General features: G+C 44.7%; 3 protein-coding genes across 5 annotated transcripts; 1 reads left to right on the forward strand and 2 right to left on the reverse strand.

Annotated features, from left to right (window-relative positions):
* Window positions 1-215: 215 nt before the first annotated feature.
* On the reverse strand, window positions 216-12,244 carry tufm (Tu translation elongation factor, mitochondrial). Its single transcript, XM_041864282.2, has 10 exons — window positions 12,168-12,244; window positions 11,482-11,528; window positions 11,088-11,232; window positions 10,707-10,873; window positions 7,758-8,027; window positions 6,535-6,667; window positions 5,776-5,880; window positions 4,618-4,769; window positions 757-876; window positions 216-617 (listed from the first exon to the last, which is right to left on the reverse strand). The coding sequence occupies exons 1-10, from the start codon at window positions 12,235-12,237 to the stop codon at window positions 447-449; spliced, it is 1,380 nt and encodes a 459-aa protein (XP_041720216.2). The 5' UTR covers window positions 12,238-12,244; the 3' UTR covers window positions 216-446.
* A 541-nt stretch (window positions 12,245-12,785) lies between these two features.
* On the forward strand, window positions 12,786-21,222 carry hspbp1 (HSPA (heat shock 70kDa) binding protein, cytoplasmic cochaperone 1). 3 transcript variants are annotated; one of them, XM_045211036.1, is made up of 8 exons: window positions 12,786-12,980; window positions 13,576-13,706; window positions 13,841-14,054; window positions 17,435-17,659; window positions 17,924-18,079; window positions 18,308-18,398; window positions 18,496-18,607; window positions 19,995-21,222. In XM_045211036.1, the coding sequence occupies exons 2-8, from the start codon at window positions 13,587-13,589 to the stop codon at window positions 20,073-20,075; spliced, it is 999 nt and encodes a 332-aa protein (XP_045066971.1). In that variant the 5' UTR covers window positions 12,786-12,980; window positions 13,576-13,586; the 3' UTR covers window positions 20,076-21,222. The 3 variants fall into 3 exon arrangements, with proteins under 3 accessions (XP_045066971.1, XP_045066969.1, XP_045066970.1); XM_045211034.1 differs by having other exon boundaries at window positions 12,787-12,980; window positions 18,302-18,398; XM_045211035.1 differs by having other exon boundaries at window positions 12,787-12,980; window positions 13,581-13,706; window positions 18,302-18,398.
* Window positions 21,156-23,395, reverse strand: LOC123482640 (lysoplasmalogenase-like). Its single transcript, XM_045211042.1, has 3 exons — window positions 23,153-23,395; window positions 22,479-22,722; window positions 21,156-22,345 (listed from the first exon to the last, which is right to left on the reverse strand). The coding sequence occupies exons 1-3, from the start codon at window positions 23,201-23,203 to the stop codon at window positions 21,891-21,893; spliced, it is 750 nt and encodes a 249-aa protein (XP_045066977.1). The 5' UTR covers window positions 23,204-23,395; the 3' UTR covers window positions 21,156-21,890.
* Between the last annotated feature and the right edge of the window lie 1,098 nt (window positions 23,396-24,493).

Here is a 24,493-nt window from a genome sequence, read left to right on the forward strand (position 1 = left end):
AATGAATAGGTCTACCTGTGTGCACTCAAGCCCTTTAAGGTGTTCTCTGCTGGTCCAACTAAAATGTATTTGACAAAAACATTTCACTACTGTACCATATTTTAATAGTTTCAAAATGCTACATCAAGCAGCTAGTTCAGGTGGCTATTGCTACCCAAATCTAAACCTTTATTATACAAAGTCACCAAACAATGAAGTAGATCTGAAAACAGGCAGGATGTTTTACTATTAAATACATTTTATTACACAAGCGGAAAATGACAGTCTGGCCTTTTCACAGAAAGACAACTCTGAACATCTCATTGTGGGTCTTCTGGTTGGTCAGTAAAGCAGAGAGCCATGCAGTCTCAGCAGCTCCTTACTGCAGTGTGTGTGTGTTTATGTCTAAAGACCGATATATTGGACAGATAGATACTTCCTTCCCTCCCATATTTTCTCCTCTCTCCTTAGCCCCAGTTGTGTTGGTCTTCTTCTGTGGTGGTCAGTATGTCAGTAACCAGGCCGGTGCCAATAGTTTTGTTGCCATCTCTGAGAGTGAACCGTTGACCTTTCTCCAGAATCATAGGCTGGCGCAGCGTGAGAGTCAGGGATGTGTCTTCACCTGGCATCACCATGTCCTGTTAGAGAGAGAAGAGGATCAGTCTTTCCTCAAAGAGGATAAAACACAGTCCTGGACAATGGGGCACACTACATTATAATACACAAATCACATTAGTGAAAAAGATTGACCATTTCAAAGGTGACAGAGACACGTACCTTGTCTCCTGCCAGGTGGACCCTGCAGGCCATGTCCCAGGTGAGAGAGAACATGACTGGCATAAAGTTACTGACAAAGGGCTTGTGTCTGCCACCCTCCTCCTTGCTCAGGACATAAACCTGGGATGAAGAGATGTTTTTATGACAGATTGTACATTCATTCCATTGAAATTCAATTAAAGAACATATCATATCCTACCCTTGGACTACTAGAATACACTAGTACACACACATATATAATTTTTTTTAAATATACCACAAATAATATACCATAACTGTAGACAGGCATGGGCCACAAATACTATCCCATAGCTGTAGATAGACATGCATTTAATTTGACCAACTTAATATAATCAAATGTAAAACGCTGAATAAAAGAAATTATTTCAGAGAACTATTTACTGGAAGTACTAGACTACAACACTATGGTACACTAGACCTATATAGTGGAGTACTATGGAACACTAGACCTATATACTGCAGTACCAGACTACAACACGGCGGCAGGTAGCGTTGCGCCAGTAACCGAAAGGTCGCTGGTTCTAATCCCAGAGCCGACTAGGTGAAACATTTGTCGATGTGCCCTTAAGCAAGGCACTTAACCCTAATTGCTCCTGTAAGTCGCTCTGGATAAGAGCGTCTGCTAAATGACTAAAATGTAAATGTAAACACTATGGTACACTATACCTACAGTGAGGGGAAAAAAGTATTTGATCCCCACTGACAAAGACATGATCAGTCTATAATTTTAATGGTAGGTTTATTTGAACAGTGAGAGACAGAATAACAACAACAAAAATCCAGAAAGACGCATGTAAAAAATGTTATAAATTGATTTGCATTTTAATGAGGGAAATAAGTATTTGACCCCCTCTCAATCAGAAAGATTTCTGGGTCCCAGGTGTCTTTTATACAGGTAACGAGCTGAGATTAGGAGCACACTCTTAAAGGGAGTGCTCCTAATCTCAGCTTGTTACCTGTATAAAAGACACCTGTCCACAGAAGCAATCAATCAATCAGATTCCAAACTCTCCACCATGGCCAAGACCAAAGAGCTCTCCAAGGTTGTCAGGGACAAGATTGTAGACCTACACAAGGCTGGAATGGGCTACAAGACCATAGCCAAGCAGCTTGGTGAGAAGGTGACAACAGTTGGTGCGATTATTCGCAAATGGAAGAAACACAAAATAACTGTCAGTCTCCCTCGGCCTGGGGTTCCATGCAAGATCTCACCTCGTGGAGTTGCAAGGATCATGAGAACGGTGAGGAATCAGCCCAGAACTACACGGGAGGCTCTTGTCAATGATCTCGTCAATGATCTCAAGGCAGCTGGGACCATAGCCACCAAGAAAACAATTGGTAACACACTACGCCGTGAAGGACTGAAATACTGCAGCGCCCGCAAGGTCCCCCTGCTCAAGAAAGCACATATACAGGGCCATCTGAAGTTTGCCAATGAATATCTGAATGATTCAGAGGAGAACTGGGGGAAAGTGTTGTGGTCAGATGAGACCAATCAATCAATCAATCAATCAATTTTATTTTATATAGCCCTTCTTACATCAGCTAATATCTCGAAGTGCTGTACAGAAACCCAGCCTAAAACCCCAAACAGCTAGTAATGCAGGTGTAGAAGCACGGTGGCTAGGAAAAACTCCCTAGAAAGGCAAAACCTAGGAAGAAACCTAGAGAGGAACCAGGCTATGAGGGGTGGCCAGTCCTCTTCTGGCTGTGCCGGTGGTGATTGTAACAGAACCATGCCAAGATGTTCAAAAATGTTCATAAGTGACAAGCATGGTCAAATAATAATCAGGAATAAATCTCAGTTGGCTTTTCATAGCCGATCATTAGAGTTTAAAACAGCAGGTCTGGGACAGGTAGGGGTTCCATAACCGCAGGCAGAACAGTTTAAACTGGAATAGCAGCAAGGCCAGGCGGACTGGGGACAGCAAGGAGTCACCACGGCCGGTAGTCCCGACGTATGGTCCTAGGGCTCAGGTCTCTCAGTTGGCTTTTCATAGCCGATCATTTAGAGTTGAAAACAGCAGGTCTGGGACAGGTAGGGGTTTCGCGTAGCCAGGCAGAACAGTTGAAACTGGAATAGCAGCAAGGCCAGGCGGACTGGGGACAGCAAGGTGTCATCATGCCCGGTAGTCCTGACGTATGGTCCTAGGGCTCAGGTTCTCAGAGAGAAAGAGAGAACGAGAGAATTAGAGAGAGCATACTTAAATTCACACAGGACACTGGATAAGACAGGAGAAGTACTCCAGGTATAACCAACTAACCCCAGCCCCCCGACACATAAACTACTGCAGCATAAATACTGGAGGCTGAGACAGGAGCGGTCCGGAGACACTGTGGCCCCATCCGAAGAAACCCCCGGACAGGGCCAAACAGGACCAACATCGAGCTCTTTGGCATCAACTCAACTTGCCGTGTTTGGAGGAGGAGTGCTGCCTATGACCCCAAGAACACCATCCCCACCGTCAAACATGGAGGTGAAAAAGTATTTGATCCCCTGCTGATTTTGTACGTTTGCCCACTGACAAAGACATGATCAGTCTATCATTTTAATGGTAGGTTTATTTGAACAGTGAGAGACAGAATAACAACAAAAGAATCCAGAAAAACGCATGTCAAAAATGTTATAAATTGATTTGCATTTTAATGAGGGAAATAAGTATTTGACCCCCTCTGCAAAACATGACTTAGTACTTGGTGGAAAAACCCTTGTTGGCAATCACAGAGGTCAGACGTTTCTTGTAGTTGGCCACCAGGTTTGCACACATCTCAGGAGGGATTTTGTCCCACTCCTCTTTGCAGATCTTCTCCAAGTCATATGTGCTTACTTGAGCAGGGGAACCTTGCGGGCGCTGCAGGATTTCAGTCCTTCACGGCGTAGCGTGTTACCAATTGTTTTCTTGGTGACTATGGTCCCAGCTGCCTTGAGATCATTGACAAGATCCTCCCGTGTAGTTCTGGGCTGATTCCTCACCGTTCTCATGATCATTGCAACTCCACGAGGTGAGATCTTGCATGGAGCCCCAGGCCGAGGGAGACTGACAGCTATTTTGTGTTTCTTCCATTTGCGAATAGTCGCACCAACTGTTGTCACCTTCTCACCAAGCTGCTTGGCGATGGTCTTGTAGCCCATTCCAGCCTTGTGTAGGTCTACAATCTTGTCCCTGACATCTTTGGAGAGCTCTTTGTTCTTGGCCATGGTGAAGAGTTTGGAATCTGATTGATTGATTGCTTCTGTGGACAGGTGTCTTTTATACAGGTAACAAGCAGAGATTAGGAGCACTCCCTTTATATAGCTCGTTACCTGTATAAAACACACCTGGGAGCCAGAAATCTTTCTGAATGAGAGGGGGTCAAATACTTATTTCCCTCATTAAAATGCAAATCAATTTATAACATTTTTTACATTAGTTTTTCTGGATTTTTTTGTTGTTATTCTGTCTCTCACTGTTAAAAAAAACCTACCATTAAAATGATAGACTGATCATGTCTTTGTCAGTGGGCAAACGTACAAAATCAGCAGGGGATCAAATACTTTTTTCCCTCACTGTATATAGCGGAGTACTAGACTACAACACTATGGTACACTAGACCTACAGTGAGGGAAAAAAATATTTGATCCCCTGCTGATTTTGTACGTTTGCCCACTGACAAAGAAATGATCAGTCTATAATTTTAATGGTAGGTTTATTTGAACAGTGAGTCAGAATAACAACAAAAAAATCCAGAACACCAACAGTTCACACTCCTCTAGAGCTGCTAGCTGAAGATACAGACCTGGGCCTGGATTTATTTATTACATGATACAGACCTGTACTTTATTTATGATATGATACAGACCTGGGCCTGGACTTTCTGGTGAGGCTGGATGGAGCCTGGTTTGCTCATCACCATCCCTCTCCTTATGTCCTCCCTCTTCAGCCCTCGGACCAGAGCACCCAGGTTATCTCCTGCCTCCGCTCTGTCCAGAGACTGGTGGAACATCTCAATGCCTGGGGAGGAGAGAGGGGGAGCGATGTAAAGAAAGAGATGGTGAAGGGAGAACAATTAGACTCAGAATGGAGTTGTGTATGGAGGTTTTAGATGGAGTTGAGGGGTTACCAGAGGGCTATTTTGGGTAACTCTGTCCAGTAGTCTTATTAGTGGGTAATTGGTGCTAGAAGAAGTGCAGTGGAGCTACTGTTGTTGTTTTAACTTGGTGTTAGGGGTAGTTCTGTCACTTCACTGTACTAGGGGTTAGGGGTAGTTCTGTCACTTCACTGTACTAGGGGTTAGGGGTAGTTCTGTCACTTCACTGTACTAGGGGTTAGGGGTAGTTCTGTCAGAACACTGTACTAGGGGTTAGGGGTAGTTCTGTCAGAACACTGTACTAGGGGTTAGGGGTAGTTCTGTCAGAACACTGTACTAGGGGTTAGGGGGTAGTTCTGTCAGAACACTGTACTAGGGGTTAGGGGGTAGTTCTGTCAGAACACTGTACTAGGGGGTTAGGGGTAGTTCTGTCAGAACACTGTACTAGGGGTTAGGGGTAGTTCTGTCAGAACACTGTACTAGGGGTTAGGGGGTAGTTCTGTCAGAACACTGTACTAGGGGTTAGGGGTAGTTCTGTCAGAACACTGTACTAGGGGTTAGGGGTAGTTCTGTCAGAACACTGTACTAGGGGTTAGGGGTAGTTCTGTCAGAACACTGTACTAGGGGTTAGGGGTAGTTCTGTCAGAACACTGTACTAGGGGTTAGGGGTAGTTCTGTCAGAACACTGTACTAGGGGTTAGGGGTAGTGCTGTACGTATACTGTGACAATTAATAATAGCAATTATAGTGTTAAACTGGACTTACAGGAATAATTACAGTAATATGAACACAGTTTTACAGCATCTGTTACCTGTGCGCTACATCTCTAAAATGTGAAGAATGAAAGCTCTATGAATGACAAAAAATTGAATTGTTTGAAATGAATTGAAATCAACCTTTCTATAGTGGTGTGCCTCCCCATTCACGTACCAGTGACCACAGACTTGAAGGCACGGTTGTGCCCCACAAACTCACAGTCGTCGCCCTTCTTAATGACGCCCCTCTCCAAAGTGCCAGTCACCACCGTACCCCTGCCTGAAAGACAGATGAATTAATACACGTTTAATAAATAGTTTTGATACCCAGAGGGAGACGTGGTTAGACACCAGCAGACAGATCAGAACAGAGACATGATGGCTGACGACTGAACTACATCATACGTGCATCAATAAAATCAAAGGTGAAACAAAGGTACAAAGGAAACTGATAGTCACTCTTACTAAGTCACACAAAGACAGGGAGAGGAAAACTGCATGTTATAGATACACTGTTTATTCCTACACAGATGTACAGAAAACAGGCATGTTGTTCCAGTCACAAAACACATGCTGCACAAACATAGCAGACTGACTAATGTCAAAGATTTTTTATGAAGATAGCTCAGTGGCTACGGAAACCGTTGTCAAACACTGGGATGAGCCTAGCAATGAGGCAGGGACAGTGGGATCCTATTGCAGCGTTTTAACATCTATTGTCATGTTTTCATTAGGAAACGCTTTCTATCTGAAGAGTACAGTGCAAGAGCTTGAATTTATCGCTGCACTGCTTCTGAATGATGTCATGTTAAATGGTTAACAATGAGTCAGGTCGACATATAGTAAGGAGAGGAAGACACCTAGTGGCAACACAGCTTTTTAACTTCATGAGAAATCTAGGTTCTCTTTGCAATTTGAGCTACTTCTCAGTCACCTGGGATAGAGTAGACTCCCTCGATGGGCAGCAGGAAGGGTTTCTCCAGCTCTCTCTTGGGCAGAGGGACATATTCATCCACTATCTCTAGGAGCTTCAGCACTGCGTTCACCCCCAGGTCAGGCTGTTTGTTCTGGGGAGGGGAGGTTAGACGAGGTGAGACAACAGGTAAGGTTTTACCACTGCACAAATTACCAGACTGATTACAGCTGTGCTATCTGTCTGGAAGGGATTCCCTTTGGGCCGAGGCATTGCACAAACAAATTCAAAAGTGATTGGATCACCTTCAACCAATCAGAAAAAAGGAAGCCACAGTGCTGCATTTTTCAGAAGTAACACAAGCACTTGCCATCTTTCAAGAGAGAAAGGCATATCTAACACCAGGACAATAAGCTATATGAGACAAAGGCAGATAAATATAGAAATGTCAACGTGAGACTAACATACATATAGTAGACCAACATCAGCACCTAATGTTTTTGCCAAACCATAGCGATGATAAAGATTAGGGTACTGCATCAGATTCAATACAGAGACCGTCTTGATACAGTAACCTCAGCCTACACTTTATTGAACCATCTCGTAATTTAGATGATATGCTTTCACACAGAATGGAGCAGGTCTGATAGGGGGCAGTTTATTTAGCAGAGTTCAGACTGTCATGTAAAGCTTTATATTTAGCCATCACCTTGTAAGTATGACGTTACATGCGTTGTTTCCTGTTGTCTACTGCCTGTCATCAACTAAACCACTCCCATAGTTCATCAGAGGATGCTGATTGGTCCAAAGCAACGGTGAGAGAAAAGGCGGGGCTCAGGTCATCACAGCCCTACCAGACTGATATCCCTGCAGCGTTTAATGTATGCTCGCGTTTAATGGAAGCTCGCGTTTAATGTATGCTCGCGTTTAATGTATGCTCGCGTTTAATGGAAGCTCGCGTTTAATGGAAGCTCGTGTTTAATGGAAGCTCGCGGGATCAGGCGGATTTGCGAGTCTACCTAAAAGACCACATTGAAATAAGTCAGTTGACTTTTTGGTTTTTAAAATCTAAATTATTTTGTATGTTTGTATTATTGTACCAACATGGCTGAAGCAACAGTATGTATTTTAAAACGGTCAAATAAAATAAAAATCGATCAACCTTGCCAGCGAGCTGATAGCCTATCCGAAGTTGTGAGGTTATTCGGTCACCGCCACAACCCTACCTCGTACCATGCACTCACCTCCAGGGCACAGAGGGCCGAGCCGATGACAACGGGCGTGTTCTCGCCGTCGTAGCCAAACTCTGTGAGCAGCTCTCTGATCTCCAGCTCAACCAGCTCCAGCATCTCCTTGTCCTCCACTGCATCCGCTTTGTTCACAAACACCACCACGTGCTCCACGCCGATCTGCCGGGCCAGCAGGAGGTGCTCCCTGGTCTGGGGCATCTGTCCGTCCGTGGCCGCCACCACCAGGATGCAGCCGTCCAGCTGAGCCGTGCCTGTGATCATGTTCTACAGGAGAAAGGTAAACACAATCAGACTGTCATTCTCTATCTCTTTACCTTTCATACTGCTAGTCAGCGTCTCTCTGTACTGTTTATACCTGCTGTATCTCGTGACTAATCAACGTGGATTTGGTCCCTTGCAATTCTAGTCCCGAAATCACAAAGTGTCTCAGTAGGAATGGAGATCTAGGATTGGTTTTGCCTTTTAAATTACAGACCTGCCAACCACTTCAGCACGGCGGCAGCACCACCGGCCAGATTTTACAATATTTTTTTTTGTCATTTAGCAGACGCTCTTATCCAGAGCGACTTACAGGCGCAATTAGGGTTAAGTGCTTTGCTCAAGGGCCCAGACAGATTTTTCACCTAGTCAGCTCTGGGATTTGAACCAGCGGCCTTTCGGTTACTGGCCCAACGCTCTTAACCGGTAGGCTACCTGTCCCCCCACAACAGTGCACGTGCAACACCCACACTGCTCAAATCATAGACAAAAGCACCTTTTGATGCCTAATAATGATGTTGGCAGAAGAATGTCTCACTAGGAATGGTATGCTATAGACTGTTATAGGTACTTGGTCATTGGCAGCTCTTCAGTAGCTAACTAGAAATACGTTTAAATGTACAATCAGGGCTCTCCCTAGGATTTTCTGACAAGGTGGTGCTGATGTAGGCCTGAGGTTGGGTAGGGGGGGAGGTCCGGAGCAGTTTAGTCAACTTCCCTCTCAGGAAGTTGGAGCATTTAGCTAATTTATTTTTTATTTTTTTACCTGTAACTGCAATTTCCTGAAACCTAGAGTCTTAAATTATATCAAACAATGTAGCCAACACAGAAGTCTAATTTGAGCCTAAATGAAATTGAAGTGGTCTCAATGACGCTTTCAACATATTTCTAGGTTACATTTTGGGGTAATGATTATTGTAATCTAAATTATTTTTTATGTCTGTTTTATTGTACCAACATGGCTGAAGCAACAGTATGTATTTTAAAACGGTCAAATAAAATACAAAAACCGATCAACCTTGTCAGCGAGCTAATAGCCTATCCGAAGTTGTGAGGTTATTCTATTTAAATAGGTGTCTAGTGAAAATGTAAACTGTCTTAATTTTGTTTGGGGAGACAATTCTGAATAATTAAATTACTAGATACAATGTAGTAGTCTAGCTTACTGTATTAGTCTAGCTTACTGTAGTAGTCTAGCTTACTGTAGTAGTCTAGCTTACTGTAGTAGTCTAGCTTACTGTAGTAGTCTAGCTTACTGTAGTAGTCTAGCTTACTGTAGTAGTCTAGCTTACTGTAGTAGTCTAGCTTACTGTAGTAGTCTAGCTTACTGTAGGCTATTTGGAATATGAAACAACTGAACTAGGCCTATATGAGCTTGTTTCAGATCCGTATCCCTGACCTCATCCATCCAGTTAGGTCTGACTACTAGGCTGCCATTCATTCAACATGCCTTGTTGTCATTGGTGACCTGACTATTATCACATCATTAGTAGCCTACTGTTAACCTACAGCTATATGAAGAGGACAGATCAACAACTGATTTATTAACATAGCCCTACTCATTTTTAACAGTGAAAGACGGTATTAGCGGGACATCTCTCACAGCCATGTCCGTTTCCATCCATGCAGCGACGCGTACTGAACTACCCCTGCACCACACGTTTCCTTGCTCGTCAATGCGCTCGTGCCTACTACGGTTGCGGAGATCAAAGCATCTGTGCCGCGCGGGCAAAAACAGTGTCCTTGCCTAAACGCTGTAGCTAACTACCTTCGTCGTAATGACGCCTTAGCCAACTACAAAATAATAGTGGTTGTGCTTGACTAACACATACATTTCCCTACCCGTATTCCTCACACATTAGTAGTATCAACAGACGAAGTGGAGAGCTGTCATCCAGCTGGAGGGAGGAAAATAATACTACAGGGGCCGGGCCTGAGCGGAGAGCTAGAGATTTTCTCTCCTTGCCCAATTCCTCTGATTGGCTCAGCACCAACTTCAGATGGTTGAGTCAAAAACCACAATGTGTTCTGCGTATTTTAGGGTAGTTTTTCTAACCAGAGTACTTTTATCTCAAATTGCGTGCATGGTACGGTGATGCGTGCAGGTTGGCAGGTCTAAAATGATAGTGAATAAGAGAGAAGAACTGATCCTAGATCAGCACTCATACTAAAACCCGTTGCGAAAACGGGCCTCAGGGACTGGATAAGCAATATACCGAACATCCCCCATGCCGCCGTATACCCATCCAATCCTGTAAGATAATCTCAAGCCCACCGAGGGGTTTGCCTGACGACAAACTGAATTCTTCCGCTGCTCTATGTTCGCTACATACTTCAGTCTGAGACTGCCATAATTGAAGTAGTTTGTGGTGATGTCAAAATGAGGGGTGTTGTACAAAACAATGTCATCAGCGATTGGATCATCTCTAACCATTCAGAGTATCAAAGCCAATTACACATTTTCAAAACAACACTTTACCCATGTGTGTTTGGCTCAACCCATCGGTTTCTGGGACCAATCAGAACGGTTAGAATGTGTTTGCATTCTGGTAGTTACTCATTGCGGAGAAGAAACTGACGTCCGTGGCGTAGTGTTTGGCCGGAGCAAGGACTTTGGGTAGCCAGTCAACAGAGAGGTACGGGTTTGAGGTGGATTTTAGAATGGGTGTTCAGCACTTGTGTTACCTTGACGTAGTCAGCATGGCCCGGGCAGTCTGTGTGTGCATAGTGTCTGTTGGCTGTGGTGTACTCTACGTGGGATGCATTGATGGTGATGCCCCTGGCCTTCTCCTCGGGGGCATTGTCAATGTCCTCATACTTCTTATAGCGGGCACCTCCAGCCTCAGCCAGCACTGGGAACCACAAAGGCACATTTAGAAACATATACAATAACCTAATATTGAGAACAAACAGCATCTGACAGAACATTTGATTCTGCTGGCAGATGCTTTGATTGGTTAACAGTCCACAGTAACTCAGTGGGTTTCAAGTACACCTGTTATCTGTTTAGTTTGACTTCACTAATCCAAATGTAAACTGAGAAAATTCAATGGTGACATCAGTTACCTTTGGTGATGGCAGCCGTTAGAGTTGTCTTGCCATGGTCAACATGGCCAATCGTGCCAATGTTCACATGGGGCTTGTCTCTGGCGTATGTTTTCTTGGCCTTGGCCTCTGCTGCAAAGTTCCGCTGAGTAAATGGCACTGCACACTGGGAGAAAAAAAAATGAAGAAGAGTTTTTGTAATGGACAGCAGGGCCAGAAGACACGTATGGGCAGGTGATCAGTCAAAAAAAAGGAAGGCAAATGCAACTTGAATCACGAACACAGTTTTTGCCACGCAATGCAATACTAAAACCAGCAAACATTACTGCCACCTAGGACTGCGATTTTATATCCCTGATTGGTTTTCCATAGTGTGTGTGAATGACTCTGCTCATAACACCGTCTAGGTACTCACCAGTTTATAGGAGCTGTGCAGGAGACCGGGTGAGGAAAGCTGAAGGGCTAGAACGATAACATGTATTTAGTAATCAGGTGGCCTCCGAGACAGTTGACAGTGTCAAGAGAAGTCGCTAGCTAAATATCACAAAGTGTACAGACATGGCTTGGGGCTATCTAGCTTCGTGCTGCAACATAAGGGATTATGTTGAGACATTGGGTTTATTATAAAAAACCCATAAAACCAAAGTCCCAACAAAACCCCTTAGCTATGTTGCGGGACGAAGCTAGGCCATACCTAACGTTAATGTATACAGGCTTGTTATCTGTCATAACATAGGCTACTTCAATTCCCATACTGTTCCCTGTGTCATTCTTTAAAAAAGCAAATGTTTCTGACGCTACCTAGAAAAATAATTTCGTTTTCAACTGTATCTGACACGTTTTTGATAGGCCTAACGTTATCACAACGCAAGCGATAGCTAATTTAACTAATATTCTTTAACGTGACCTTGCTCTGCCTGCGGAACGAACCGAGCGGCTAGCCTCCTACAGCATCCATGCTCACTAGGGTTCATTTAAACCCCACATACGTTTCGTCGCGATTAAAAGGCAAAAAATTATAATGGAAAATAAAGGTTATTAATAATTGAACGCAGAAAATTACAATATTGGTTGTGAATACGTTGTATAACTTTAACTAACCGGAGAAACATGCACGAAATCCAACGAGCGTCGCCATCTTGGACTGACAAGCGGATGAAAGTGACGTCATTACATGGTGATCATTATTTCTTCTTCTTCTTCTTCTTCTTCTTCTTCTTCGGATGTTATGGCGGACTACAACCCCAAAAGGTGTATTGCCGCCACCAACTGGACGGGTTGAAACCAAAACAAGGTAAAAAGAAAATCCATACTTAATAGGGAAACTATCTTAATCAACCCAAATAAAAACAGTACATTGACAAAACCAAACTCCCACTTCTTCCTTCTTTCAATTCTCCATATCTCCCTTCTCATGCTCTAGGACCTGACAATATTCCATGTAACTCCTTCGCCAAGAAATCTTTCAGCCCCAGGAACCGCTCCGCCACATCCACACTGATTTCTATCCTCCTGGACCTTCTCTCCGCTTTGGCAGTGCCATTAATTACCATAGCTATAAAGTACACAAGGTCCACCTTCTTAACCTTTAAAATGTCAGGATCTTGCTGGTGAAAGGCATGGATTAAGTTCGTTTCCCTATCACGTATGGATTTTATTTTTTACATTATTTTGGTTTCAACCCGTCCAGTTGGTGGCGGCAATACACCGTTTTGAGTTGTAGTCCACCATAAAACCCACAGAAGAAGAAGATTGGCCGCCCCCTGAAACGCATGATGATTCAACGCGCAGCAATTAGCTTGCCACTCAACTAGCTAGAATGTTCTAGTACCGTTACGTTCTTGTACAGTATTAAAGGGCAGCGAAATAAGTACCAACTTTAACATTGTGACAGTCGGCGTCTTTAACAAACAGGCAAGTGTATGAGACACAAAAGTAAAAAGAGCAGCCCAGCTAAGTCAAACTGTCAGACTTGTTTACCGAGCTAACAGTGGCTAGGAGCATAGCCTTCTCTCTGGCTTTGTAGCCTACCCAAGACCTTTGCTGTAGCTCTCAAAATAGCTCAACCTACCCAGCTAACGTTATTCTGTATGTGCTTGATATTTATGTGACAACTTTAATAGCCAACAACTTGCTCGCAGTTAGTTAGGCCTAGTATCAGGGATAAAAAGTCATATGTTTCATCACTTAGCTAGGTTAGTTGGATTCATTTGAGAATGGAATGTGTCAGGGGTCAGGAACCTGCAGCTCTTTACATGCCCCTTAGCTGCTTCCTGGAGATCTAGCTACAATTACAATTAGTAATTCAAAGTTCTCAATAGACTATAGCATAATACTGATTGTATGTCAGAACTTGTAGAGCAGATTGGAACCCTAATTGCAATCAACAATTGAACTTTACTAAGTGCATAGGTTGATTTTGCTTTCTGCCCACAATTCAGTGCCAAATTTGGGTAGTAATACATTGACAAACAGGTTCTGGAATAATTTCACCCGTTTTTCTCATCAGCACAGAGCATCATGGCAGAAGACCAACGCAACAGGAGACATCCCCAAAACCTCCAGGGTGTCCTTCGATTGGCTGTGGAGGCTGGCTCTGCTGCAGATGGACCCGCCCTCTCTGAACCCATGTCAGAGGAGGTAATTGGTCCTTCTTAGTCACCTTCAGGTCTTCTTAATTGCAGATGTGCTGTGTAGATTAGCAGATCTCACAACAACTTGTTACATTGACAACCAATTGTACATTGACCGTAATGTCACTCTTTTTGTTACAGAGAAAAGAATGGTTGAAAGGAGCTCTTGCGGAAGTGGCTAAAGGACAGAACAGCGAGGTGGAACAGATGAAGGAGTGTATGCGTGTCCTGATGAGAGATGGAGGGTGTGTGAGGGGGAGAGAGGGAGAGGAGGAAGGAGAGGATGAAGAGGGGGAGACAGAAGGGGCACTGGAGTTTCTCTCAGAGCTGTGTGAGAACCTGGACAATGCCAGAGGTGAGACATGCCAAGCAACAGGAAGTGATGTAAAGAATTTACACTTCAGCTTGTGACCCAAATGAAAGGTTCACTGTCTTCGATGGACCCTAGTTAAAAAATATATGAAATGTAACTGTTTAAGTTACTGTAGTTTTATACAGTGCATTCGGAAAGTATTCAGACCCCTTTTTCCACATTTTGTTACATTACAGCCTTATTCTAAAATAGATTAAATCTATTTTTTCCCTCATCAATCTACACACATTACCCCATAATGACAAAGCAAAAACAGGTTTTTAGAAATTGTTGCGAATTTATTACAAATAAAAAACTGAAATATGACATTTACCCAAGTGAGGGAAAAAAGTATTTGATCCCCTGCTGATTTTGTACGTTTGCCCACTGACAAAGACATGATCAGTCTATAATTTTAATGGTAGGTTTATTTGAACAGTGAGAAACAGAATAACAACAAAAATAATCAGAAAAACGCATGTCAAAAATGTTATAAATTGATTTGCATTTGAATGAGGGAAATAAGTATTTGACCCCTCTGCAAAACATGACTTAGAACTTGGTGGCAAAACCCTTGTTGGCAATCACAGAGGTCAGACGTTTCTTGTAGTTGGCCACCAGGTTTGCACACATCTCAGGAGGGATTTTGTTCCACTCTTTGCAGATCTTCTCCAAGTCATTAAGGTTTCGAGGCTGATGTTTGGCAACTCGAACCTTCAGCTCCCTCCACAGATTTTCTATGGGATTAAGGTCTGGAGACTGGCTAGGCCACTCCAGGACCTTAATGTACTTCTTCTTGAGCCACTCCTTTGTTGCCTTGGCCGTGTGTTTTGGGTCATTGTCATGCTGGAATACCCATCCACGACCCATTTTCAATGCCCTGGCTGAGGGAAGGAGGTTCTCACCCAAGATTTGACGGTACATGGCCCTGTCCATCGTCCCTTTGATGCGGTGAAGTTGTCCTGTCCCCTTAGCAGAAAAACACCCCCAAAGCATAATGTTTCCACCTCCATGTTTGACGGTGGGGATGGTGTTCTTGGGGTCATAGGCAGCATTCCTCCTCCTCCAAACACGGCGAGTTGAGTTGATGCCAAAGAGCTCCATTTTGGTCTCATCTGACCAAAACACTTTCACCCAGTTCGCCTCTGAATCATTCAGATGTTCATTGGCAAACTTCAGATGGGCATGCATATGTGCTTTCTTGAGCAGGGGGACCTTGCGGGCGCTGCAGGATTTCAGTCCTTCACGGCGTAGTGTGTTACCAATTGTTTTCTTGGTGACTATGGTCCCAGCTGCCTTGAGATCATTGACAAGATCCTCCCGTGTAGTTCTGGGCTGATTACTCACCGTTCTCATGATCATTGCAACTCCACGAGGTGAGATCTTGCATGGAGCCCCAGGCCGAGGGAGATTGACAGTTCTTTTGTGTTTCTTCCATTTGCGAATAATCGCACCAACTGTTGTTACCTTCTCACCAAGCTGCTTGGCGATGGTCTTGTAGCCCATTCCAGCCTTATGTAGGTCTACAATCTTGTCCCTGACATCCTTGGAGAGCTCTTTGGTCTTGGCCATGGTGGAGAGTTTGGAATCTGATTGATTGCTTCTGTGGACAGGTGTCTTTTATACAGGTAACAAACTGAGATTAGGAGCACTCCCTTTAAGAGTGTGCTCCTAATCTCAGCTCGTTACCTGTATAAAAGACACCTGGGAGCCAGAAATCTTTCTGATTGAGAGGGGGTCAAATACTTATTTCCCTAATTAAAATACAATCAATTTATAACATTTTTGACATGCGTTTTTCTGGATTTTGTTGTTGTTATTCTGTCTCTCACTGTTCAAATAAACCTACCATTAACATTATAGACTGATCATGTCTTTGTCAGTGGGCAAACGCACAAAATCAGCAGGGGATCAAATACTTTTTTCCCTCACTGTAAGTATTCAGACCCTTTACTCAGTACTTTGTTGAAGCACCTTTGGCAGCGATTACAGCCTCGAGTCTTCTTGGGTATTACGCTACAAGCTTGGCACACCTGTATTTGGGGAGTTTCTTCCATTCTTCTCTGCAGATCCTTTCAAGCTCTTGTCAGGTTGGATGGCAGCGTTGCTGCACAGCTATTTTCTGGTCTCTCCAGAGATGTTAGATCGGCTTCAAGTACGGGGCTCTGGCTGGGCCACTCAAGGACATTCAGAGACTTGTCCTGAAGCCACTCCTGCGTTGTCTTGGCTGTGTGCTTAGGGTTGTTGTCCTGTTGGAAGGTGAACCTGGAATCTGGAGCAGGTTTTCATCAAGGATCTCTCTGTACTTTGCTCCGTTAATCTTTTCCTCGACCCTGACTAGTCTCACAGTCACTGCCTCTGAAAAACATCCCCACAGCATGATGCTGCCACCACCATGCTTCACCGTAGGGATGGTGCCAGGTTTCCTCCAGACGTGACGCTTGGCATTCAGGCCAAAGAGTTCAATCTTGGTTTCATCAGACCAGATAGTCTTACTTCTCATGGTCTGAGAGTCTTTAGGTGCCTTTTGGCTTCCGTCTGGCCACTCTACCATAAAGGCCTGATTGGTGGAGTGCTTCAGAGATGGTTGTCCTTCTGGACGATTCTTCCATCTCCACAGAGGAACTCTGGAGCTCTGTCAGATTGACTATCGGGTTCTTGGTCACCTCCCTGACCAAGGCCCTTCTCCCCCAATTGCTCAGTTTGGCCAGGCGGCCAGCTTAGGGAACAGTCTTGGTGGTTCCAAACTACTTCCATTTAAGAATGATGGAGGCCACTGTGTTCTTGGGGACCTTCAATGTTGCAGACATTTTTTTGGTACCCTTCCCCAGATCTGTGCCTCGACACAATCCTGTATCGGAGCTCTACAAACAATTCCTTCGACCTCATGGCTTGGTTTTCCCTCTGACATGCACTGTCAACTGTGGGACCTTTCCAAATCATGTCCAATCAATTGAATTTACCACAGGTGGACTCCAATCAAGTAGTAGAAATATCTCAAGGATGATCAATGGAAACAGGATGCACCTGAGCTCAATTTCGAGTCTCATAGCAAAGGGTCTGAATACTTATGTAAATAATAATGTTTTTTATTTTTAATATGTTTGCAGACATTTCTAAAAACCTGTTTTGTCTTTGTCATTATGGGGTATTGTGTGTAGATTGATGAGGAAAAACAAATATTTAAACCATTTTAGAATAAGGCTGTAACATAACAAAAGGTGGAAAAAGTCGAGGGGTCTGAATACTCTCTGAATGCACTGTATATTACTGATATTCCAGTAAAGACAGACAGATCAACATGGACATGAATGACACAAGTTATATTCATTAATAATAAAACTGTGTCCATTGTAATCTGTATTTGTCTGTCTGTGTGTCAGACCTGATGACCCTGGGTGGACTGGACCTGTGTATGTCACAGTGCTTGAACCATCCTCAGGGCAGCGTGAGGTGGCGTGGTGCCCAGCTCATCGCCTCCTGTGCCCAGAACATGCCCGAAGTGCAGTGCCACTTACTCAACAAGGGCGCGCTACCCAAACTCCTGCAGCTGACCGACTCCGATCCCCACCCCACCGTTCGAGTGAAGGCCCTCTACGCTGTTTCCTGTAAGTGTTGCCCCTTGGATAGGTAAAAACAATATGGGGAACACATTCCACCATTGCACAATTCCTGAATCAGTGAGAGATTACTCTAGCCTATCAAAGGGCAAGTTTACAATATTGCTAATATCGCCTGTTCCTCTCAAATCTAAATGAAGTGCCACTGGCCGGAGTGTAGTTGATAGGAGTTCATTTAGATTTGAGCATCAGTGAAGTACCACACAGTAACTCTTTCTCTCAGTCTTCTCTCTTTCTCTCTCTCTCCATCAGGTCTGGTGCGTGAGCAGGAAGTAGGTCTCGGGGCCTTCCTGTCCCACGATGGCTTCTCTGTGCTGATGAGAGGCATGCAGTCTGACAACGAGAAACTGAGGACCAAGTCGTCTTTCTTACTCCTCAACCTCCTCACAGTCCACCCAGAGCATAAAGGTGACTCTGTAATGGACACCCTCTTTCTCAGTCTGACAGCGAGACTCATTTGGAGGCTGTCTCTGTTTGCTTCTGTGTGTTGCTTTTGGTAGTGTGTCTTAATGGAGAGTATCATGCTTTGTGTCCCCCTGAAGTAAAATATGAATTTAACAGTCTTATTTGTATCATAACTAAATAAATATGTGTCCTTGTGTGGCAATGTAATATCTCTCCCTCTCTCAGATACAGTTCTCTCCATGGGTATGGTGCAACAGCTGGTGTCCATTCTTCGCACGCCTCACTCCTCCTTCCACGAGCATGTGCTCGGCGCCCTCTGCTGGTAATACAAGTGAACACACAAAGGGAAAATGACTTGAAAATCGACTTGCCATGTCTTCTCAATGGCGCTTCAATAAAACAACCCTCTCTGTCTCTAGCCTGGTGGAGGAGAGTCCTCTGGGTCTGAGGGACTGTCAGAGCCCTACATTGGGGCTGGAGGAGATGCTCAACCAGCGGGCTAAAGATCTGCAGGGGAGAGAGGAGTGTCAGGTTGGTACCCCTACACATGTTTATCCACTCCTCGCCATCCTCTCTAATACCATTCCTCTTTCACTCCCCATGTTACCCATTAACCAATATATCTCTAATACCATCCCTCTGTCACTCCCCATGTCTCCCTCTATCTCTCTAATACCATCCCTCTGTCACTCCCCATGTCTCCCTCTATCTCTCTAATACCATCCCTCTGTCACTCCCCATGTCTCCCTCTATCTCTCTAATACCATCCCTCTGTCACTCCCCATGTCTCCCTCTATCTCTCTAATACCATCCCTCTGTCACTCCCCATGTCTCCCTCGATCTCTCTAATACCATCCATCTGTCACTCCCCATGTCTCCCTCTATCTCTCTAATACCATCCCTTTCACTCCCCATGTCTCCCTCGATCTCTCTAATACCATCCCTCTGTCACTCCCCATGTCTCCCTCTATCTCTCTAATACCATCCCTTTCACTCCCCATGTCTCCCTTGATCTCTCTAATACCATCCCTCTGTCTCTCCCTCTATCTCTCTAATACCATCCCTCTGTCACTCCCCATGTCTCCCTCTATCTCTCTAATACCATCCCTCTGTCACTCCCCATGTCTCCCTCGATCTCTCTAATACCATCCCTTTCACTCCCCATGTCTCCCTCGATCTCTCTAATACCATCCCTCTGTCTCTCCCTCTATCTCTCTAATACCATCCCTCTGTCACTCCCCATGTCTCCCTCTATCTCTCTAATACCATCCCTTTCACTCCCCATGTCTCCCTTGATCTCTCTAATACCATCCCTCTGTCTCTCCCTCTATCTCTCTAATACCATCCCTCTGTCACTTCCCATGTCTCCCTCTATCTCTCTAATACCATCCCTCTGTCACTCCCCATGTCTCCCTCTATCTCTCTAATACCATCCCTTTCACTCCCCATGTCTCCCTTGATCTCTCTAATACCATCCCTCTGTCTCTCCCTCTATCTCTCTAATACCATCCCTCTGTCACTCCCCATGTCTCCCTCGATCTCTCTAATACCATCCCTTTCACTCCCCATGTCTCCCTCTATCTCTCTAATACCATCCCTTTCACTCCCCATGTCTCCCTCGATCTCTCTAATACCATCCCTTTCACTCCCCATGTCTCCCTCGATCTCTCTAATACCATCCCTTTCACTCCCCATGTCTCCCTCTATCTCTCTAATACCATCCCTCTGTCATTCCCCATGTCTCCCTCGATCTCTCTAATACCATCCCTCTGTCACTCCCCATGTATTTCTCCTCTCTCCAGATGCATCACCCCCCCATCTTTTGCTAGGCATATGTTTTTGACTTATTTGCCACTAGGCTAGAAACCTGTCCTATTTCCTTCACAGTTTTCTCCCACTCTTATCTCCTCCTTTATAGGAAGAGTTGGAGTTCTGCAAACGCTTGCGTTCTGCTTGTTTTTGCGGGCGGCAACCTGACGACAGTGGAATGGATCGCTAGAATCCATCTGGTCCTCCTTCTCCTGTAGTGCCGTCATTGGCTAGGAGACATAGGACATACATTTTAAAGAAATTAACTCTCCTTGAGGAAAATATGCTGATGTCGCTGTCCATCAAGACCCATGTTACAGGGTGGCTGGATCCAAGAGTGTAGCAGGCTTTCGAGAGCAGAGCGTGCTTCACAAAGCACTGTCACCAGGTTAGCCAGCTGACGTAGATAAACTTCAGATATATCTCTTGTGTCGAGTCACTTATACCATGTCCAGTCTATATATCATTATGTATTGTATCTACACCCTGACTACTTCCTGCTGACTTCTTGCCAGGCCTCCCTTGCAAAAGAGGTTTCTAACTTCAAAGGTGTTTTCCTTTGTTAAATAAAGATACAATATTTTATTTTCCGATAGTACCGTACGTCATTTCTGAACATTTAGGAAGGTTAGCTGATTCTGCTTCGTGACATACTCCCATAGGTTGCTTTTATGCTGCTGAAGAAAATAGATTCGAGAAGCCTTGGACTTTTGGATTCTGAGTATGCCCAACAAAACCTCAGATTCCATACATATTCTCTAAAATATCAGATGTAACATTTAGTGAAAATGCTATTTTACAGCCCTGTCACCATTTCTTTATCCGGCATATTGTGACGTTACTTGGTAATAATTGGTATCCTCTTGTATTCGTTAAAATTATTTAAGTGACTGAACTAGTTATTGGGTAATATAAAGTAATTACACTGTTAAACTACATAAAATAATTGTTTTTTCTGAATATATATATATATATATATATATATATATATATATATACCAGGTAATTAGGCTGTAAAATAAAGTGTTACCCATTTAGCGTCATTTGTCGGATAATTTATTAGAATCGATTTTTATCTCGTTTAATTCCCAATACATTATTTTTATTGGCTTCTTGTGTTTGGCTTTGTTTCATGACTTTCTTTCATTCAGAATATCTACCATTTGTCAATGTTTTGTTGAGATGTTTCTGTCTTATGTGTCTATGAACATAATGGATGACCTTTGCAGAGTTCTTATGTCTGAAATAACATGAAGGATGTAACACAGTGTGAAAGATCAACTTTGTTTATTTTACATCCCCATTTTCATCATGAATAAATACACATTTTCTTTTTTCATGCGTGACTTCATTTCTGAGAGTAATCTCTTCATATCAACAGACCGTTATACTGAATGTGTTTGATATATCACAACTAAGACAAGGGAAGTGTATCACATCTCAAATGTTTTCTTTAAGACCATAGGACTGGGTTCACAGACAGAAAAATCATTATTGACTAAATTGAACTTTATTCTGGACTATTGATAATACTATCGTGTCGATCTCATGTCAGTCCTTGCATCCGTAGCTGTCTATGAATTTTGGGAGTGGTTACGTTTCCCATCCCTGAGCTTTCTGAACAAACGGACAGGGTCAGACTGTCCTGATACTTATTTAATAAAGCAGATTTTCTTTAGGGGGAATCATCCTTTTTTAACTTCTCTTCCTCATTCTCAGTCTAGTCTCAACAGACAGCCTGAAGTTCCTAAAGCTGCCAACTAGTCAGAGAGCAGTAGTCCCAACTTTGCCTTCCATGGCAACGTCCCGATTTTCCACCCCTTTCCAGAATTGTGCACTTGAACACTCCCTGTCATTTAAAAGCATGGGACTAGTATAAGTAAGCATTGGCTGAAGGGAGTTTCCACCATTGTAAAATCCATGTGAGAAAGTGTGCAGTTATTTGAACACTTGGGGAGAAGGGTGGAGAATTGGGACCTAACCCATATCTGGGATGACCCCTTAACTAAGATTTCTTCCATTTGGCAAACTCGTCCCCGCCCTCCACGGCCTTGATGTCGCCCACGGCGATCAGCAGCTGTGCCAGGTAGTACGTCGTCATGACGATGTGCCTGCCATGCTCCATGGGCTCCGTCACTTTGAAGGTCTGCAGCGCCAGCGTCAGGTCAGAGGTCATGAAGATCAAACTGCCCATCATGATCAGTGGGCGGCGGGTGCGAACCGCCAACGTAGCCATCAGAACTATCAGAGCCACGTAGACCCCGACACCGGGAGTCAGGGCGGCCGCGTCCGGCGTCTTCTGCAGGAAAGGGAAGATGTAGGCGTAGATGCCTCCCCCCAGCAGCCACAGGAGCAGGTAGAAGAAATAGGACAGGGAAGAGGAGGGGCTGAGGGAGGAGTAACGAGTGGAGAGGAAGGTGAGGGAGTAGAGCAGGTGGGCCAAGGCGAAGGAGGCCATTCCTGATTGGAGGATTAGAGAGAGAACAACATTACATTATTGTCCATATTCCACCTTGCTTGCCCTCTCTAACCTCTAGGCTATCTGCCATATCTGCAGGACATTATCAGTAGCAGTAGAAAAAGCTCTCGTTACCATGGAGAAACAGCTTGGGCCATATAAGACAATAGTCGCCGCCTGCCGAGAAGATTAGGCCCCCCGCTACTCCAAGGAGACTACTCCCCCCTTTGTAGCTCAGCACCAGGAGAGCCAATGAGATGACAGGGGCGGCCTTAATAGCTGCAGCGAGGACGGAGGGGGAGGAGTCAGGGATCCACAGATAGAAGTAGGCAGCGATGGCCAGGAAGAACGGCGAAAGAGAAAGAAACAGAACACAGTACTGAGAGAGAGAGAGGGAGAGAGGGAGAGAGGGAGAGAGGGAGAGAGGGAGGGGGGAGAGAGAGAGGGAGAGAGAGAGAGAGAGGGGGGGAGAGAGAGAGGGAGAGAGAGTGTGAACTTCTGAGTGTAATGTTTACTGTTAATATTTATTGTTTATTTCACTTTTGTTTACTATCTACTTCACTTGATTTGGCTATGTTAACATATGTTTCCCATGCCAATAAAGCCCTTAAATTGAAAATTGAAATTGAATTGAGAGAGGGGAGAAGAAGAAGGGAGGTAGGTGATATTACAGATTTACATGATGGTTTTAAATGCAAACACAAAAATGTGTATGTGTGTGTGTGTTGTGTGTGTGTTTGTTGTGTGTATGTGTGTGAGAGTGTCTATGTGTGCATGCGTGTGTGTGTGATTAGAGGGTACGATCATACCGTGTTCCTGCGCTGTCTTCGGTCATAGGCGGCTGTTTCAAGGATGTCCATCTCTCTCAGAACACAGAACCAAGGCCTGTATGTATCTGGGCTGTTTCCTTTCCTCAGTCCTGCCTCCTTCCAGAATATTTCATGTGTTTCTATTTTCCTCTGTACTTCTCTCTCTCTTTCTCACCCTCCACTCCACTCTGGGTCAGTCTGTCTGAGTGTGTCCCCTGTCTCTTGGTGCCGGTCGACATTGAACTTTGGACCAATCACAGTGACACGTTATCTGTCAGATTGCTCAGTCATAATCAATGCCCAGTGTCTCCTCCTCCTCTCAGTTTTCATTTTCAACTCTGCCAATAGTGACCCTTTGCCCATCCAACTAGACCAGATAAGTGACATCATCAACTGGAGGGTGAAGTTGAACTGGGCCAGAGCCATGTATTAAGACATGGCTCTGAACCAGGCTGTGTTCAGTAGGACACATGACTCTGAACTGGGCTGTGTTCAGTAGGACACATGACTCTGAGCTGGGCTGTGTTCAGTAGGACACATGACTCTGAACCAGGCTGTGTTCAGTAGGGCACATGACTCTGAACCAGGCTGTGTTCGGTGGGGCACATGACTCTGAACCAGGATGTGTTCAGTAGGACACATGGCTCTGAACCAGGCTGTGTTCAGTAGGACACATTACTCTGAGCTGGGCTGTGTTCAGTAGGGCACATGACTCTGAACTGGGCTCTGTTCAGTAGGGCACATGACTCTGAACCAGGCTCTGTTCAGTAGGACACATGGCTCTGAACTGGGCTGTGTTCAGTAGGGCACATGACTCTGAACCTGGCTGTGTTCAGTAGGGCACATGACTCTGAACCAGGCTGTGTTCAGTAGGACACATGACTCTGAACTGGGGCCCTGGGTCTGAACCCCGCCCTGTGCAACTGGGTCCTGGACTTACTGACGGGCCGCCCCCAGGTGGTGAAGGTAGGAAACAACATCTCCACTTCGCTGATCCTCAACACTGGGGCCCCACAAGGGTGCGTGCTCAGCCCCCTCCTGTACTCCCTGTTCCTTGGCGTACACATCCCCGACAAACTGAAATGGTCCACCCACGCAGACAGTGTGGTGAAGAAGGCGCAACAGAGCCTCTTCAACCTCAGGAGGCTGAAGAAATTTGGCTTGGCACTTAAAACCCTCACAAACCTTTACAGATGCACAATTGAGAGCATCCTGTCGGGCTGTATCACCACCTGGTACGGCAACTGCACCGCCCGCAACCGCAGGGCTCTCCAGAGGGTGGTGCAGTCTGCCGAACGCATTATCGGGGGCAAACTACCCACTCCCCAAGACACATACAGC

The sequence above is a fragment of the Coregonus clupeaformis genome, chromosome 35 (genome assembly GCF_020615455.1).
Source record: "Coregonus clupeaformis isolate EN_2021a chromosome 35, ASM2061545v1, whole genome shotgun sequence".
In the NCBI taxonomy this organism is placed as follows: Eukaryota; Metazoa; Chordata; class Actinopteri; order Salmoniformes; family Salmonidae; genus Coregonus; species Coregonus clupeaformis.